General features: G+C 40.3%; 2 protein-coding genes and 1 long non-coding RNA gene across 4 annotated transcripts; 1 reads left to right on the forward strand and 2 right to left on the reverse strand.

Annotated features, from left to right (window-relative positions):
- Nucleotides 1-1,317: 1,317 nt before the first annotated feature.
- On the reverse strand, nt 1,318-9,117 carry LOC129137658 (uncharacterized). The gene is made up of 3 exons (XR_008540385.1): nt 9,044-9,117; nt 5,029-7,424; nt 1,318-4,290 (listed from the first exon to the last, which is right to left on the reverse strand). It is a non-coding gene; the product is annotated as an uncharacterized LOC129137658 (long non-coding RNA).
- Nucleotides 9,118-11,389: 2,272 nt separating this feature from the next.
- Nucleotides 11,390-12,154, reverse strand: LOC112206034 (keratin-associated protein 4-7). Of its 2 annotated transcripts, XM_054670494.1 has the most exons (2): nt 11,826-12,154; nt 11,390-11,705 (listed from the first exon to the last, which is right to left on the reverse strand). In XM_054670494.1, the coding sequence occupies exons 1-2, from the start codon at nt 11,975-11,977 to the stop codon at nt 11,390-11,392; spliced, it is 468 nt and encodes a 155-aa protein (XP_054526469.1). In that variant the 5' UTR covers nt 11,978-12,154. The 2 variants fall into 2 exon arrangements, with proteins under 2 accessions (XP_054526469.1, XP_054526468.1); XM_054670493.1 differs by having other exon boundaries at nt 11,390-12,154.
- A 3,008-nt stretch (nt 12,155-15,162) lies between these two features.
- On the forward strand, nt 15,163-15,880 carry LOC100615515 (putative keratin-associated protein 4-16). The gene has a single exon (XM_054670642.1). It carries the CDS (start codon nt 15,163-15,165, stop codon nt 15,856-15,858), a length of 696 nt encoding a protein of 231 aa, XP_054526617.1. The 3' UTR covers nt 15,859-15,880.
- The last annotated feature ends 1,228 nt before the right edge of the window (nt 15,881-17,108 follow it).

Below are 17,108 nucleotides of genomic sequence, written 5' to 3' on the forward strand. Positions count from 1 at the left end.
AAATTGTTTTGAGCCTACAGAATATCCTTCCCAGTGAGGTACACATTATCGCCCTTTCAAACATATTATTTGTCTGTCAGCCTTTCAGTCATTCTTTTCTCTTGGAAAGGTAGGAGGCTGCCCCTCCCATGCTCTCCTGCTTTCTCCCTGTTCTCTCTTTGTCTCTGTTTGTTCAAGTTTGCCAGAATTTTTCTATTTTATTAGTTCTTTATCTTTATTGTGTTCACAAAATATATTGTATTAAACTTTTCATTTAGAAATCTTTAATTGTTTTTTGCATTTTTTTGGGATAATTTTCACTGAGTTTACTGATTCATGGGGGTGAGGTGGGAATGCAGTAGAAGGGGATTCTCAAAGCATGATTCCAAAGTAAGACTTCAGGGATGAACTCATAGTGCCAAACTGCTCCAATGTCATGCATAAACTAAAATAAAATAGAAGCTTTTGATTGTTTCAATTTGATATATGGAATGCTTTGGGATAGGTAAAGCCCCAGTATTGTTGTTTGCAAGTTCATCCATGATTTTAGAACTTACGATATCATGGTAATACTCCTCACTCTTCTGTGTCAAATTTAAATGGCACATCTCATCCTACTGCATTCCATCTTGATTCAAATCAGTTAAGGCAGACTCCGAAAGTTATATAAGGGAATTTGGTTATTTTGTTGTTGGTGGACCAGTTCAGGTTCTTGAATTTGCTGTGCAAAAGAATTTGAGAGCAAATCCAAAGTAAGAGTAAGCGAAGAAATTTGTTGCAAAGCAAAAGTACTCTTTGAGAGGCAGAGTGGGCTGCTCAGTGGGAGAGACAGCAGCTAGTGCTGTAAGAGGAATTCCTTTTATGGGAGCTATACATACATAATCATAAAATACTGGTGAGGTCAAGTATGCAAAGGCAGACCTGCGGTTGGCACACGTGCTCAGGATCCCCATGGTGTAACACCCATCGCATGTATCATTAGCATATGAAATCTCCGCCTACGGGTGTTTTTCTTGTTGTGGCTGTTTTTACTATTAAAATGAGGAAAAGTTTACTATAAGCTGAACCTTGAGCCTAGCTGTGCATGCAGGACCCCAGAGAAGTCCCTGTCCACCCTCCCAAACACCCCACCCCAGGAAGGAATTTGTAGTTAGGAGTTTCTTGGGCTTTTGGTGCAAATTGGCTAGAGATTGGGGAAGCTACATCAGGAATAAAGGGCTTTTGCTCTCTTTCCGAGGTTGTACTAGGTATCAGGAACTTGTAACCCTCTGGTGGGTCTGCTTCTATTCTGTAGGACCCCTTATCTTGTGAAAGAGTTAGGCACTGACGCACAGAGGTTCAACTGAAAAGAGCTTGCTGTGAAAGGCTCCTGCTGGGCTTCACACAGGGGACAAGTCAGTATGGCCTTGTGAACCCCCAAAATCGGAGACAGGTCTCAGTTAATTTAGAAAGTTTATTTTGCCAAGGTTGGGGATGTACACCTGTGACACAGCCTCAGGAGGTTCTGAAGACATGTGCCCAAAGTGGTCAGAGCACAGCTTGGTTTTATACATTTTAGGGAGACATGAGACATCAATCAACATATGTAAGATGAACAGTGGTTCCGTCCGGAAAAGGCGGGACAACTCTAAGTGGGGAGGGGCTTCCAGGTCATAGGTAGATAAGAGACAAATGGTTGCTTTCTTTAGAGTTTCTGATTAGCCTTTCCAAAGGAGGCAATCAGATATGCATTTAATTCAGTGAGCAGAGGGGTGACTGTGAATAGAATGGGAGGCAGGTTTGCCCTAAGCAGTTCCCAGCTTGACTTTCCCCTTTACCTTAGTGATTTCAGGGCCCCAAGGTTTATTTTCCTTTCAAATTTCCCCCTTTTCTTAAAAACCTTTTGGGAACGACTTTTTGAAGAAAGTCCATCTTTGGTCTCAAGTTTCATCTGATATCTCATGGCTAGGATTGTTTATTCCTAGACAGATAATTCCTGAGTTATTAGGAAAGTTCATTTTTAGCAGGTTGCGAAGTTTCATGTCCTATGAAGAGAAAATAGGGGGAGGAAGGGAGAAAAACAAAAATAAACAAAAGAACAATCCTGGAAAATCAATATGGGCCACATTACTCTGAAGTCCATACATCAGTAGGCAGGTATGAAAGTGGCTTATGTATGTAAACAGGTTGCTGGTATTTTCTTCTGAAGTTTAAATTCTCTAGCTCCAGTTCGCAGGGCTTTACAAAAGCACAGATGAGTTTTCAGTGACTCCAAATTAGGAAAAATGGGGGAAAGAAGAAGAAAAAAACTGAAAACAATCTTTTGAAGACCTGTAGCCAAGAAAAATTAGAATTCAGTCGAAACTGTAGAAAATAATAGAAATGGAAAAACATTAGGCAAGACTAGAATCTAACAACAGGTGTATTATCATTTTTTGAAACATAATTCTTCTCTCTCCCATTTCCCATTTTTACTAAATACAAATCATGGCAGGGCTGATTTTCTTTATTATACTTGACCTGATTATTTGTATACAGCTCAGCCATAGTAATACTTTTTTTTGCATAAGCTTTTAAATTGCCTTTGATGGAACTGAAGCAGGATGTTTCCCTGACCCCTTTGTGGGACTTGTGACGGGTGCCTCGTTTATTCAGCCTGCCACTCTCAACTCCTTGCAGGAGCAAGCATGCAAGCAAATGAGGCAGGAACTGGAGTGCACGTGTGCTGGAATCGGCACTGCAGCACAGTGGGATCAAACTTCACTCACTGGGACCTGCTGCAGTCCCCTGCTTGTGGGAGGAAGCATGCAGGTGAATCAGTGCAGGAGCCAAAGTGAGTGCTTTTGGCCACCGGCAGGAGCAAACTCTGTGTGGGCCCCACAGCAGCACCTAGGTGGGGGTGCCTGCGACCCCCATAGCCCCAGAAGTCACGTTACAGTGCTCTTTTAACTCTGCCTTCCATGGATGGCTTAAGTGTCAACAGCTCAGTGAGGCCTCTGCCTTTTTGTGTGAGGCAGCTACCCTCCACCAGCAAGGGCAGAGGGCCAGTGTGACAGTCTTTTGTATCTGCTCTCCTGGCTCCCAAGCTCTTGTCTTGTGTCCAGGAAAAGTGAGGTCACATGAACCAATCAAAGGATGGTAAATGTGGGGGATTTTGTTGCTGATGAAAGTGGCTCTTAGCAGAAAGGGGAGCTGAAAAAGGATGGGGTGGGTAGGTAATCTTCCTCAAAGTTAGGCTGTATCCAGCCGGATTCTTCTCCAAGGTTACACCATCAAGCTGTCCCTCTGCAGTCAAGCTGCTTCTCTCTGATGTCCAGCTGTAGTCCCCAACATCCAGCTGCTTCTTGCCTCTGCCAGCTGAGTCTGAGATCTTCACAGGCACAGGATGGGACAGGATGGGGCCATGAGTGGTTTAGAAAAAGGCAACTTTCAACCAGGAAAACAGGGATATAAGTTCTCACTTCGGGCCGTGGTTTAAGGCTTTTCAGCTTGAAGGTGGGGTTTTGTCAGAGACCTACCCTTTTCTGCCTAGAATTTCTCAGCCCCCTGTCCCTATCAGAACTTTGTTCCATAGAAGGAATTTCGGATAAGACTTTTGGAAAGCTTAGCCTAGCCATGGATTTGTACCATTAAATACCTATGAGTTGCATGAATTCCTCTCCTCTTGAGGTTCCAAGATAAACTTGGGGCTCCTGGAACTGTTAGAAAGTGACATGCTTTACTTACCACAGGTCAGGAACCCTGTACAGGGACTGTGTAGATAAGGTATGAGGCCAGTTCTCCCAAGGGGCTTTTATTGGCTCCATAAGTCAAGTTTGATTCCTTAAAGGAGAGCACACCATTCGAGTAAAAGTCTTGGTAAAATGACCAATTTCTCCAATTGTGTCTTGTTACACATGAAAACAGATTCTTATTGCACTTATGCAAATAACTGTATTGCCATAAGTTAAGAATACTCACAGATAGTTTCCAATTCTGGGGAAAATCAGGTAGAGAGAAACAAATATGCTCCAAATATTTTTCACAGGAGTATACTAACTTGTTAAAAGCTGACAACAGCTCAAATAAAAGTTTCCTTGACTGAAAAAAAGAGAACAAGGAGCAGCGACATTTTAAGCAAAAAGTCGAAAAGATTACGTTGCTCTTCTATTAGTTCAGTTCATGCAGTTAATTCCTGTTCTGCTTGCTATTCATGAACATTTCAGGTCTCCATGAGTTCTGAAAGCTTTTCCTCCGTTCTGATGTCACAATCTCCAAAGTTATTAGAAACTTGCCTTCAAGAACGCGTGTTAGAGTTTTATAGCTGATTATAAAACCATCTTCTAAAAAGGACTAAAACAAAACAATTGTCCATGGGTGACAGAAAGTTTTAGGTCAGCCATAGTCGAAGACACAATTGACAAGAAAATTTGTTACCACTGTGGCACACGATAATTTTATATAACAGTTATAATTATTAGTGATATTGTACACCATATCATATCAGAATTATAGGAGTTTCCCATAATTTTGGTGCACATACGAATAACATTTTTATACAAATACAGCCCAAAGAAAACCAAGCACCATTTTATATTTGACAATGCTTCCTGTATAATTTTTATACCAAATAAGTCATTTATTTCATTTTTGGACTTTAGGGAAACTAATATCTTAAAGGATTAATTAGGTCAGAAAAATACACAACTTGTAATTTGATTCTGGAAACTTTGCCAAATATCAAAAGTTTAAAATACTTGATATGACAGGTCATCATAAAATAAGTCAATTTTTCAAGCATTAAGCCCAAATAAAACAGCATACAGCCAATTAAATTTGTTTTTTGAAATTTTATAAACAATCTTTAAAATTTTAATCTTGACCATAAGATACAGCTTCCACAAGCCTTTTTTAACCTTTATAACCTTTATTAAGGGGTCGGTTAACACTTCAAGAAAACCTTTTTAATCTGACACAGGGGCCCGTATGCTGGTATTGCATCAGTGTGCCTTTGACATCAATTATTAACTTGTAGAGAAACTGAACTTATTTTGTCTCTCAAAATCAGCCCTTACAATCTCACATGCCTACCTCTTCTGTGGTAGTTCCTGAGCCTTGAGGAGTTGAATAGCTTTTACTTCTGGCCTTATGTCTCAGGAATGCAGTTTATTTTGATTGGCATCTTCTACCAGGCCTGAAGATGAGGTTTTAATTGCTGTCAGTGCTTAAGATTTAGCAGACCTTGGTGTCCTTTTTAGACCCAGGAGTCAAAGGCCTGTAACTCAATGTCACAGGTACTTTCAAAGCACCTACAGAAATATACATGGATGTAATAACCTTAATTTTAAAAAATTATCTCAGATACTTTTTCCTGAGCAAATCAAAAATTAATAATAACAGCATAGCATTGTTTCAATAAGCCATAAAATCTGTTAGGTCAATTACCCAAAGGCAAAAGAAAAGACATTCTACACTGCACAGAATGTTACTTTGGAAGAAAACATTTTCTTTAGACTTTTAGAAAACATTGTTAGCATCAGACCATAACAAATAGAATTTAAGGAAAATAACTTATATGAGCTGCAAACGAGTTGAAGGGGAGAGAAAACAGCGAGTAAATAGTTGAACTTTGGGTTAAAAAAATTAAAATCTCTTATAATTTATTAAGAGTAAATCAATCCCTTAAGAAAATTTCATCGCTCTAACTATTTTGTTTATCAGTGTTTTTTTTTTTTTTTACATGAAGCCCAGTCTTCAGGAAGACTATTATAATTTCCCTTTAATTATAGACAACTTGACCATATAAAAGTTTGTTGGTTTTTTTTTAATCCTCTTATTATGACTTTTACAGATTGTTCATGATATGCTTGGACTTTCTGGTTTGTTTTGAACATCCATCTTTCTTAAACAATCATTTTATTTTAGGTCTAAATTTACCATACAAGATCCTTTCTCATATGAAATTATTTCTCTTTAAGCTTCCTTACCAAAAAGAACCCTCTTTATCCTCTTTATTTTTATACCTTTCTTTACATCTCTCTGATTTCCTGGTTCCTTTTAACTTGTCTTATACATAATCTTTAAATAAGCATTGAATTAGATGACAATTGTTCACCTTTTTAAAAAGGAATTGTTTACCTAGATTATTTATGAAAACTGCAATAGTCATCATTTAAAGTTATGGAACTGCCATTGCAAAATTGTAACTGAGACAGTGAAAAAGATCTGACCTAATTGACTCCATCTTGCTTCTAACCTCCAAACTGTTCTTGTTCAATCCTGGGCACAGGCTGAACAGACGTTGAGAGGAACATAGTTTATAGTTTACCTTTGAAACAAAGATTATAACAGTTCATTCTCAAACTAAATCTTACTGCCTGTGGACTAGACCACCAAAACCACAAAATTAGAAGTTACAGTAATCTTGCTAAATTCAAGATGTGACTATTTTTATTAAACCAATATCAATGTCTTGTTTATTAAAGATTATACAAGCAAAGATCATTCTATTACAGTTTTGTAACTCCATGGCAAATTTTGACACCTTATGATATTTGACAGGGATAAGCATGAAATTGCTTGATTAATAAATGCAAACAAAAATGCATGCTGGCAATTTTTAAGACATGTCTAATATTACTTTACCAATAATTTTAAAGCTAGCTTATTTATTAAAGATTTTACTTGTTACATAAACTTCAGAAAGCATTCAACTAGTCTTTTCTTTTTTCCTGAGAAAGTATTAGATTCAAGTGCTTTTTATCTTAAGCCAATTAATTAGAACTCTTTTATATATTTTCAGTAGCAAGACATTGTGTACACATTACATAAATATATAGACATAGTAGGCATGCTGATAGAAGTACATCGTATAGATACTTAAGGAGCTTTTTTCCCCTATCTAAGGCTTTCAAATTCTTAATAACCTGTTTTACTCCCCTAGGGAGTTGTCAGCTAAATAGCCTTAAGTTTGCATGTTAAAGGAAACAACTCAGGCAAAAATCAAATAGCAAAATTATATCATAAGGTACAGAGAGAAAAGTCTGGTGATGCTAGAGGGAAATCAAAATGGATTTAATTGCCAATTAAACATAAAATTATAAAAATTATAAAGGCCTTTTAAATAGATACACACACACACACACACACACACACACACACACACACAGAAATCCTATAGCTTTTACTTCAGAACTTTAGCCATGAGATAAATACAAATTCACCAGGTTGCAAACAAAAAGCCTGTTGTATCCAAACAGTGGTTTTGATCTTAATAGAAAAATAACAGCAGATTTAAAGCAGGCAGAAAAGAAAATAGAGAAAAAAGAGAACTTAGGAACTCTGTAGTTTGTAGGTCGACCTTAAGGTTCTTCTTTTCTTTCTTTCTTTCTTTCTTTCTTTCTTTCTTTCTTTCTTTCTTTCTTTCTTTCTTTTTTGCTTGCTTGCTTGCTTGCTTGCTTGCTTGCTTTCCTTCTTTTCTTTCTCTTCTAAAAAAAAATGAAATACACATGCAGGAGAACGTGCAGGTTTGTTACAGAGGTATATGTGTGCCTTGGTGGTTTGCTGCACCTATTGACCCATCCTCTAAATTCCCTCCTCTCATTCCCCACCCCCCAACAGCCCCTGATATGTGTTGCTCTCCTCTCTGTGTCCATGTGTTCTCAAAGTTCAACTCCCATATATGAGTGCGAACATGTTGTATTTGGTATTCTGTTTCTGTGTTAGTTTGCTGAGGATGATGGTTTCCAGCTTCATCCATGTCCCTACAAAGGACATGATCTCACTCCGTTTTATGGCTGCATCGTATTCCATGGTGTATATGTACCACATTTTCTTTATCAAGTCTATAATTGATGGGCGTTTGGGTTAGTTCCATGTCTTTGCTCTTGTAAATAGTGCTGCAATAAACATACATGTGCCTGTGTCTTTATAGTAGAATGATTTGTATTCCTTTGGGTATATAACAAGTAATGGGATTACTGGATCAAATGGTATTTCTGATTCTAGATCTTTGAGGAATCACCATACTGTCTTCCACAATGGTTGAACTAATTTACATGGGCCCTTTCTTTCTTAATGTAAATATGCACAAAGACCATATTACTTCCATTTTACTTAAACTCTGGCAAGTACAGGTGCCATAAAACCTATGGAGTGCTTGAAAGGGGATCATTCTCTTTGCTTTCTCCTCATTCTTAGATTATTTGTTTCCCAGTTTTCTTCTTAAAAAGAGGAACTGAGCTGAGGCCTAGAGGTTTTCTGTGGTGGATCAATATGTGCTGCTTGTGGGCGAACTCCACAGTGGGTCACCACTGAAAACAACAGTTCAGTTCATCCTGCAAATGCACACAGACAAGCTGAATTGAGCTTAATTTGGGGAGAAAAAGCAACAGAGAAGACCCTTTAGAATGCATTTGTGAACTAGAATTAGGACCCTTAAACAACTTCCTAGAAGGAAAACAAAACAACAGCCAAGACCACTTTTTGTTAACCGTGCTCAGCCACCCCTTAACTTTTAGCTCTCATCTACCACTATACACAACAAGGTCAAAGCCAAAGAGGTCAGGTCATGCAATACAGGAAAATAGAGGTTTAGAGTTAAGAAGAATCTACCCATGACTCTTGAAACTCCACAAAGAAAACAAAACATCCCAAAAGGGGTGAGTGGCAACCTTTGTTCTGAATTCTTTAAGGGGGTTCAAGTCATTAGAAGCCTTCTCTAGACTTTTTGGTACTGCAAATGGCAAAGGGGGAGGAGGTATATGGTGCAAGAAAAGTAAACGAAAGAACATTCGTTTTTTAAGACAGGAAGCAAACACAGAAACCAAGTGCATGGGTTTTTGGTTCTTTTTGTTTGTTTTCTTCTTTTGCAGCTGCAAGGAATTTTAGCCAAATTAGAGAGGTTTTGTTACCCATAATTTTGAATTCTCACTTGGATTTGACCAAGTCAGGTAGAGTTGGTCAAGTCTGATGGGAGAAAGACCAAAACAAACAACAAAATCTCCAACCATAGGATTACCAAGCACTCTAATGATAAGGAGAAATTAAGACCAGCTAGCTGGTTGTTAAACTTTAGCCCAGACAAAGCCCCAGTTCAGCTACTTACCTAGGGATGAGTCTCAGGCTGAAGGCTGCTTTCTACCACCCTAGAAGCAGGAAAAAAACTCAAACTGGTCTTCCCTGCTGGGAGTGAGCTCAAACTCTACATGCCTTTCATCACCATGGAAACAGGAAATCTTGCCTTCCTTGTAAAGGAAGTAAAAGTAAATCTTGCCTTCCTTATAAGGAAGGCAAATAAGCAAGTAAAACTCCAAAAACAAAAATAGATGGGGCAGTTGTACAACAAAATGAACTTTAGTTCTTCACCAAATTTGGGGAGATCAGGGATTCTTTGGGGAGGGTGCTCCCAGACCTCAGCAAATTGTCCTATTGGTTTGAGCCATAAAGTTAGCTCATGCTATTACCAGGCACCAACAGGATATTCATCAAAGGTCAAGGGCATCTCCACTCAGAATCCTTTCACAGTTACCAAAATGTTAACCCAGAAAATCTGAGACAGGTCTCAGTTAATTGAGAAAGTTGATTTTGCCAAGGTTGAGGATGCTCCGGTGACACAGCCTCAGGAAGTCCTGATGACATGTGTGTAAGGTGGTCAGATAACACTTTTGTTTTATACATTTTAGGGAGACATGAGATATCAATCAACATATGTAAGATGAACACGGATTTGGTCCAGAAAAGGCAAGACAACTCGAAGCAAAGGCGGGACAACTCGAAGCTGGGAGGGGGCTTCCGGATCATAGGTATATAAGGGACAAATGGTTGCTTTCTTTTGAGTTTCTGATTAGCCTTTCCCAAGGAGGCAATCAGATATGCATTTATCTCAGTGAGCAGAGGGGTGACTTTGCATAGAATGAGAGGCAAGTTTGTCCTAAGCAGTTCCGAGTTTGCCTTTTCCCTTTAGCTTAGTGATTTGGGGGCCCCAATATTTATTTTACTTTCACAGCCTCCTAACCTTATTTATCCTGCCTCATGTTTAAGAAGGCATCATAACTCTATGACTGAGATCTGGGCAACATTTTTCTTAAGGCATCTGAAAAAATATGAAGCTTATTTTTCATATTTGAACATACCTGAACAAATCATCTTAAACTTGATTGGCTCAATAGCTTAAGGCCATTTCAGAGCTGATAATAGTCAAATAAAAGTAAAAACATCAAGAGCAAGTGCTCCTACTAGAATGCCAAGTTATAGTCACTTACCATATTCTTTCAGATTCAAATGAAGGCACCTCTCTTGGAAATTCTAATTAGGATATGCACCCCAGCTGCGACCTACTCAAGACTGAACTAATTCCAATAAAATAATACTTAAAAACAAAAGTGAGCCTTGAAAGTTTCATCCTTTCTGGGTTTATATATATTAAAATGTTAAGTGTGGAGTTGTTTACATTATAATGTAAACCCATAGAGACCACAGTCAGCAATATACCATGCTATCCAGATGAAATACAGCTCAATATGCTTTTTTGTCTCAGCCGAACTCACTGGGAAATAAAGCCCACTTTTTGATTATAAATTCCAAAATGTTGTTATTGAGTGAAATGAATTCAGTACATGAAATTCTTTATAGAAGATTTCCCTTCTTTCATTGGTGTCTAATTTTCAGAAATTTGGTTTTATCTTTTTTGTCAAAATAGGGACGATAGTATTATGAGATATAATGTGTTAAAGATAAAATGTGTTTCAAGAGCTAAGGTATGAATTAAATCTGTCTTAATTTAGGATATTAAGACACACACACACACACACACATATACACACAGCATTTCTATTCCAATACCGTAAATTATCTATATTCGATACAGCATGTATCTTCAAAGTGATTTCAACACGAGTTGCTTTTCCTGTGTCTTTGTGTGAAATATAATTGTCAGGGAATCAGTAAAATAATTATGAAAGCAATAGAGAATGATACCAATGAATTCTTATGTACAGAAAAGTTTATTAGAAAGCAGAGATATAACAAAGCATAAGAAATTCACGCTAGGAGAAACACAGAATATAACTGGGCGGCTGGATCTGAGGGTGCAACCTCAGTGACAAAACTGGTCCTGCAGATAATGTCTACCTCACTGAGAAGAAGATCTGTACCTCAAAGTGATAAAGAAAATGAGGAAATTAGAGGATTGGAATAATTTCTAGCTAGTGGATTACAAATTAATTCACATTTGGTGCCACCACCAGAAGAAAAAGAAAGCAAGGGAGGGAATTTAAAATGAATCACAATGTTCTCAAAGAGTCAGTGAAATGGTGATGGGCTCATTGGAAACATGAGGTCCATCCTATTGAATGACATCAACCCCACTTCATGTATCCTAATGGTCAGCACAGTAGAAGGGTCTACATCTGTGGGCCAGTGGTGAAGGGGGACGTGAGCCAGGGCAGTGGGCTCAGCAGCAAGAGGAGGCACAGCACAAGGGGCGGGGACAGGTGGAGATGACACAGGTTGGGCGATAGCAAGTGGTGTGGCAGGAGACTCGGCCACAGACTGGACGCAGGCAGCAGCAGGGGCGGCAGCAGCTGGGGCGGCAGCAGGTGGGCTGGCAGCACACAGACTGGCAGCACTGGGGCTTGCAGCAGCTGGACACACAGCAGCTGGGGCGGCAGCAGCTGGAGATGCAGCACCTAGGGTGGCAGCAGGTCGTCTCACAGCAGCTGGGGCGACAGCAGGTGGGTTGGCAGCACACAGACTGGCAGCACTGGGGCCTGCAGCAGCTGGATACACAACAGCTGGGGCGGTAGCAGGTGGTCCTGCAACAGGTGGTCTGACAGCAGCTGGGGCGGGAGCAAGTGGGTTGGCAGCACACAGACTGGCAGCACTGGGGCCTGCAGCAGCTGGACACACAGCAGCTGGGGCGGCAGCAGGTGGTCCTGCAGCAGGTGGTCTCACAGCAGCTGGGGCGGCAGCAGGTCTCCTGACAGAGATCTTGGCCGCAGCCCTGGTCAGAGCACACGGAGCCACAACAGGAGCTGACCATGGTGTCAGAACGGGGAGGATCTGGGTGGGTTTCCAAGAGAGTGAAGTTCTTGGGTTTGGAAGTCTTCTGGGTCCATAGCCTCCTTTATACCCTGCTGAAGGCCCATTGCCACCACGTCATTATTTCCTTATTATTTACCTCGTGGAAAACTTAATCATGTAATTACATAATTGTGTGTTTCTACTTAAATACTCCAAAAGAGAGAAAATAACCCATTTCCTTTTCCTGCTGTGCTCCTGTGTTTCTATTGGAAACACTTGTCATATTTCTTCCTTAGTGGGGGTCACCTTTGTCCCTGGTCTCTGCAGTGTCTTTTACAAAGCACTGGTCACATGACTCTGACACTTTATTTCTAAATGTGATTCTCCCTCCTACCTGTAGATTGCTCTCTGCAAATCATGGGGGACAATTTTTATAATGTGAATGTGTCTTTTATTGTCAAATAATGTCCTGGTCAGATGAAATGTTGGAAAGGAATTAGAAGGAAGGACTCATTCGTGAGAAGGATGTCCCATCTATAATGAAGACGACTGATTCCGTGTATGCTTCTTGAATGGTTGGGGAGATGGTCAGATCTCAAGGAAGTTATAAACTCTGTGTCAGATCTTATTCCACCACTCCAAGTGAAAGTACTTAGCCATGACTCATTGCCTTTAATGAGTAAAAACACATTTTTCTGTATGTCTTACAGTATAGGCATTTGGAGTAGGAAGTTTTGATTTATCTTTCATCATCAAAATTGCATGATGGATTTTCATTGACAAAAGCATTTGTTATATGTCAACAATATTTAGAATTATTAAGCCTTCAATAATACGCATCCAAGACATTCTATTGGGTACTCTGGGTATAGAACAGATAAACCCTCCTCTTTTTCCTGCAGGTACTTGTATAAGACACATGCATAAGAAACAGAATTTGGCAAAAATGAAAAGAATTACAAGTATGTTCATTAAACAGCTAAAATAAAAATGTATAGTATGTGGACAAGTTCCACACACCCTCAGTGTATATATATGTTACTTGTGAAGTATTGACTATGTACCAAACATTGTGCTAAATATCTTATATTTATTTCATTTTCACTCTTTAATACAACCTTAAAAAGTACTGTAGATTCTTATTACTCTTTTAGCAGAATACTCAAAAGAAGCATTAAAAAGTTAAAACAAACAAACAAAATGCTTGTCCAAGATTAAAGAGAAAGTAAGCCTAATATGTCTTAGTGTAGCCAAGAAAGCGATAAAGAATACAATTTACTAAGCTTGCTGAAACTGCTTCATCTTCTTGGAATGTTTCATCTTTTTTTGTCCACTCTGCGAACTCCTACTCATGTGTCAAAACCCAGTTAAAATATTTCCTTCTCAATAATATCTTTCCTAATAAGCTACCCCATTCATTTATTATTATTTCCTGTCTTGTGCTCATAATTTGATACATTCTACTGTATCATAGACATTTACTTCTTTCATTCCTCCGTATACAGTGCAAATACCCTGAACGCATAGGCTATGATCTTTCTTTTTGTTACCATGATACTCAGCACAGAGAACACCGGTGATAAATGTTTCTTGAGTGAATGAAGGCTTTTTGATGACATAGAAGCATGTAAGGTCCTTTAAAAATGTATATATCTTTTGACTTCTGGATAAAAGAGAGGAAAACATTCCAAACAAGGGGATCAGAGTTTCATTTCAGGAAAACTACACTTATTTCTACGGTAAGTAACATGTCCCCTGATAAATAACATATGTGGAAAGTTGTGGAAGTTAGGATTCTGTTTATAGAATGAGACTTGTTTATAGATAACCAGGAATACCGTGTCTTCCCACTGTGGAAGGAAAAAGAGAGGGTGAGACAAAGAAAGAGGGACTCAAACTCATCCTTTTATAAGGAACCCTCTCTTGTGATAACAACATTAATCCACTCATGAGGGTGGTGTCACCATGACCCAAACATCTCCTGTTAGGCCCCACCTCCCAACACTGCTGCATTGAGGATCAAGTTTCCAACACATGAACTTTGAGGGACACATTCAAACCATTGCATTCCACCCTTGGTCCCCCAAATCCATGTCCTTCTCGTACACAAAATATATTCCTTTTATTCCAATAGTCCCAGAGTATTAACTTGTTCCAGCACCAACTTAAAAGTCAAAATGTAAATCTAAGAGTCTCATGTGACTCTGATATGAATAAGACTCAACACAGGACTTATCCTGAGGCAAATTCTCCTCCATATGTGAACCTATTAAAGAAGTTATCTAGTTCCAAAATCCAATGGTGGGAGAGGCATAGGATAGACAGGCCCATTCCAAAAGGGAGCAACAGGAAAGAAAAAAGGGTAACTGGCCCCAGGTGAGTCCAACAGGGAAGACAGCATTAAATCTTAAGACTGGAGAATAAACTTCGACTCCATGTGCCGTCTCCTGGATGTGCCCTACATGGGGCAGGGCTGCCTGGGGCCTTGGTGTTAGGCCCCAAATGCCCTCAGATAGCCCTGCCCCATGGCTTTGCTGGGCTCAGCCCATACAGCAGCTATCTGATTGGAGTCTCTGCTGCAGCTCTCTCAAGCTAGTATTGCAGGCTGATAGTTCTATAGTTCTAGGGTCTCAGTGGCTGCTCTGACCCCCCATTTTCCTGAGCATGGCCCTAGGAGGACCTCTCTGCTGTGGCTACACCCCTAAGGCAGGCTGTCAGAAACATCCTTTCAAACCTAGGTGGACCACCATTGCCCCACAACTCCTGCAGTCTGTGTATCTACAGTCAGTACTACATGAACATCACCAAGGCTCACAGTTTGTGGCCTCTGCAGCAGCAGCACAAGTCTCATCTAAGCCCACTTGAGCCACAACTGGAGCAGCAAAGGGGCACTGTGCTAGAATGTGGAGAGTACTAAGCCCTTTCTGACCTCAAGATTCTCTTATTTGGAGCCTGTGATGGGAGGGACAGCTTCAAAGATCTTTGAAATGCCTTCAGAGCCATTCTCCCATTGATTTGATGAACAGCACCTAGCTTCCTTCTATTCATATCAATCCTTGTAACAAAGCATTACTTGGCCACAATCTTGCATGCTTTTTCATTCTTTATATGGTCAGTCTCCACATTTTCCACATCTTTATGTTCTGTTTCCCTTTTAATTATGAATTCCACCTTTAAATCATTTCTTTCCTCTTGCATTTTACTATGTGCAGTTCAAAGATGCCATGCAGCCCCAGTGCTTCCAGTGTGTGTGCTGCCAGCCCACCCAACTGCTGTCACCCCAGCTCTTGTCAGACCACCTGCTGCAGAACCACCTCCTGCCCCCACAGCTGCTCTGTGTCCAGCTGCTGCAGACCCCAGTGCTGCCAGTCTGTGTGCTGCCAGCCCACCTGTTGTCACCCCAGCTGCTGTCAGACCACCTGCTGCAGGATGACCTGCTGCCACCCCAGCTGCTGTGTGTCCAGCTGCTGCAGACCCCAGTGCTGCCATTCCGTGTGCTGCCAGCCCACCTGCTGCCGCCCCACCTGCTGCCGCCCCAGCTGCTGCATCTCCAGCAGCTGCTGCCCCTCTTGCTGTGAATCAAGCTGCTGCTGCCCCTTCTGCTGCCTGCGTCCAGTCTGTGGTCGAGTCTCCTGCCACATCACTTGCTATCACCCAACCTGTGTCATCTCCACCTGCCCCCGCCCCTTGTGCTGTGCCTCCCCTCCCCTTCCCCTCCTCTCCCCTTCCCCACCCCTTCCCCTCCCTTCCCCAACCCTTCCCCTCCCTTTCTTCCTTTCTCTTGCCCTCCCCTCCCCTCCCCACACTTCCCCTCCCCTCCTTTCCACAGTGTTAATCCCCTTCCCTTCCCCTTCTCTCCCTTCCCCTTCCCCTCCCCTCCCCTCATTTCCCCAGTGTTAATCCCAAGAGCATGCTTCAATAAACCTCCTGTATGTTGCTCTCCATCTCAGTGTCTGCTTCCTGGGGAACCCAGCCTGTCCCCCAAAACAATTTGAAATTCGTGATAGCTAATTTGAGAGCTCAAATGACTGACTGAAATTTACTTTTAATATTTTAGTTCCTGAAAGAAATAAGAATGTAAACATAATAGCAGAAAACATATTTAACAGAATCTGTAGAAAAAATTATGAATTTTATATAAATCACATTTATTATTTTCTAAGGATTTTTATATCATTTATACACAAATATATGCTCTTTAAACATTTAGACAATACAAAAGAATGCAACCAAAAGTAAGTTTCCCATCACGGTCTTTGCCAATCCCATTCAATACCTAATGTTACAAATTGAGATACATCCTCATTAAATGAATGCATAACACATGTATGTATTTATTTGAAAACTTGGCTTTCGTTGCACATCTCTTGTTCTGACATTTATTCAAACGTTATTTTATGTCCTTCAGGAAATATTAACACTTTCCTTCACATAGGCTTGGCAGATTTATTTACATATTTTTCTATTTACTCTTTAGAACTGTGAGCACGTTGTTCTTTTTTTAAATTATTCTTAAAGTCCTAGGGTACATGTGCACAATGTGCAGGTTTGTTACATATGTATACATGTGCCATGTTGGTGTGCTGCACCCATTAACTCGTCATTTACACTAGGTATTTCTCCTAATGCTATCCCTCCCTCCTCCCCCCACCCCACGACAGGCCCCAGTGTGATTTTTCTCCATTAAATTTTAGAGAGGATTATTGCTAGTGTATAAAAAGTCTATAGATTAGTATAAGTTCATATTTTATCTGATCTCATGATTCATACTAATACCCAGCTGACTCTCCAGGATTTTGTAGGTGTGCAATCATGGTGGCCAAGTGCCTCCAGCCTCAGGCCTGTCCCCGGGGTTCATCCCCAGATGCCCACAGTGGGGGTCCTACCATTAACACAAACACTGTTGGGATTTTCTACCTTTCCTGTCTTACTTTCGCCATTTCCTCACTTGTGCTTCCTGGGATCATCCCTCAAATAAATTATGTGCACCCAGGTATTTTTCTCAAGGTTTACATTGGGTAGAATTTAAGTTAAGACAACAGATGATCAACAAACATTTTTGGCTGACTGATATCAAACTGGAAATAATAGTTATTTCAATCGACAAGAGTACAACGAGGAAGTCAGGAGGTGAAGGAGAACCAGTGCTA

The sequence above is a fragment of the Pan troglodytes genome, chromosome 19 (genome assembly GCF_028858775.2).
Source record: "Pan troglodytes isolate AG18354 chromosome 19, NHGRI_mPanTro3-v2.0_pri, whole genome shotgun sequence".
Lineage (NCBI taxonomy): Eukaryota > Metazoa > Chordata > Mammalia > Primates > Hominidae > Pan > Pan troglodytes.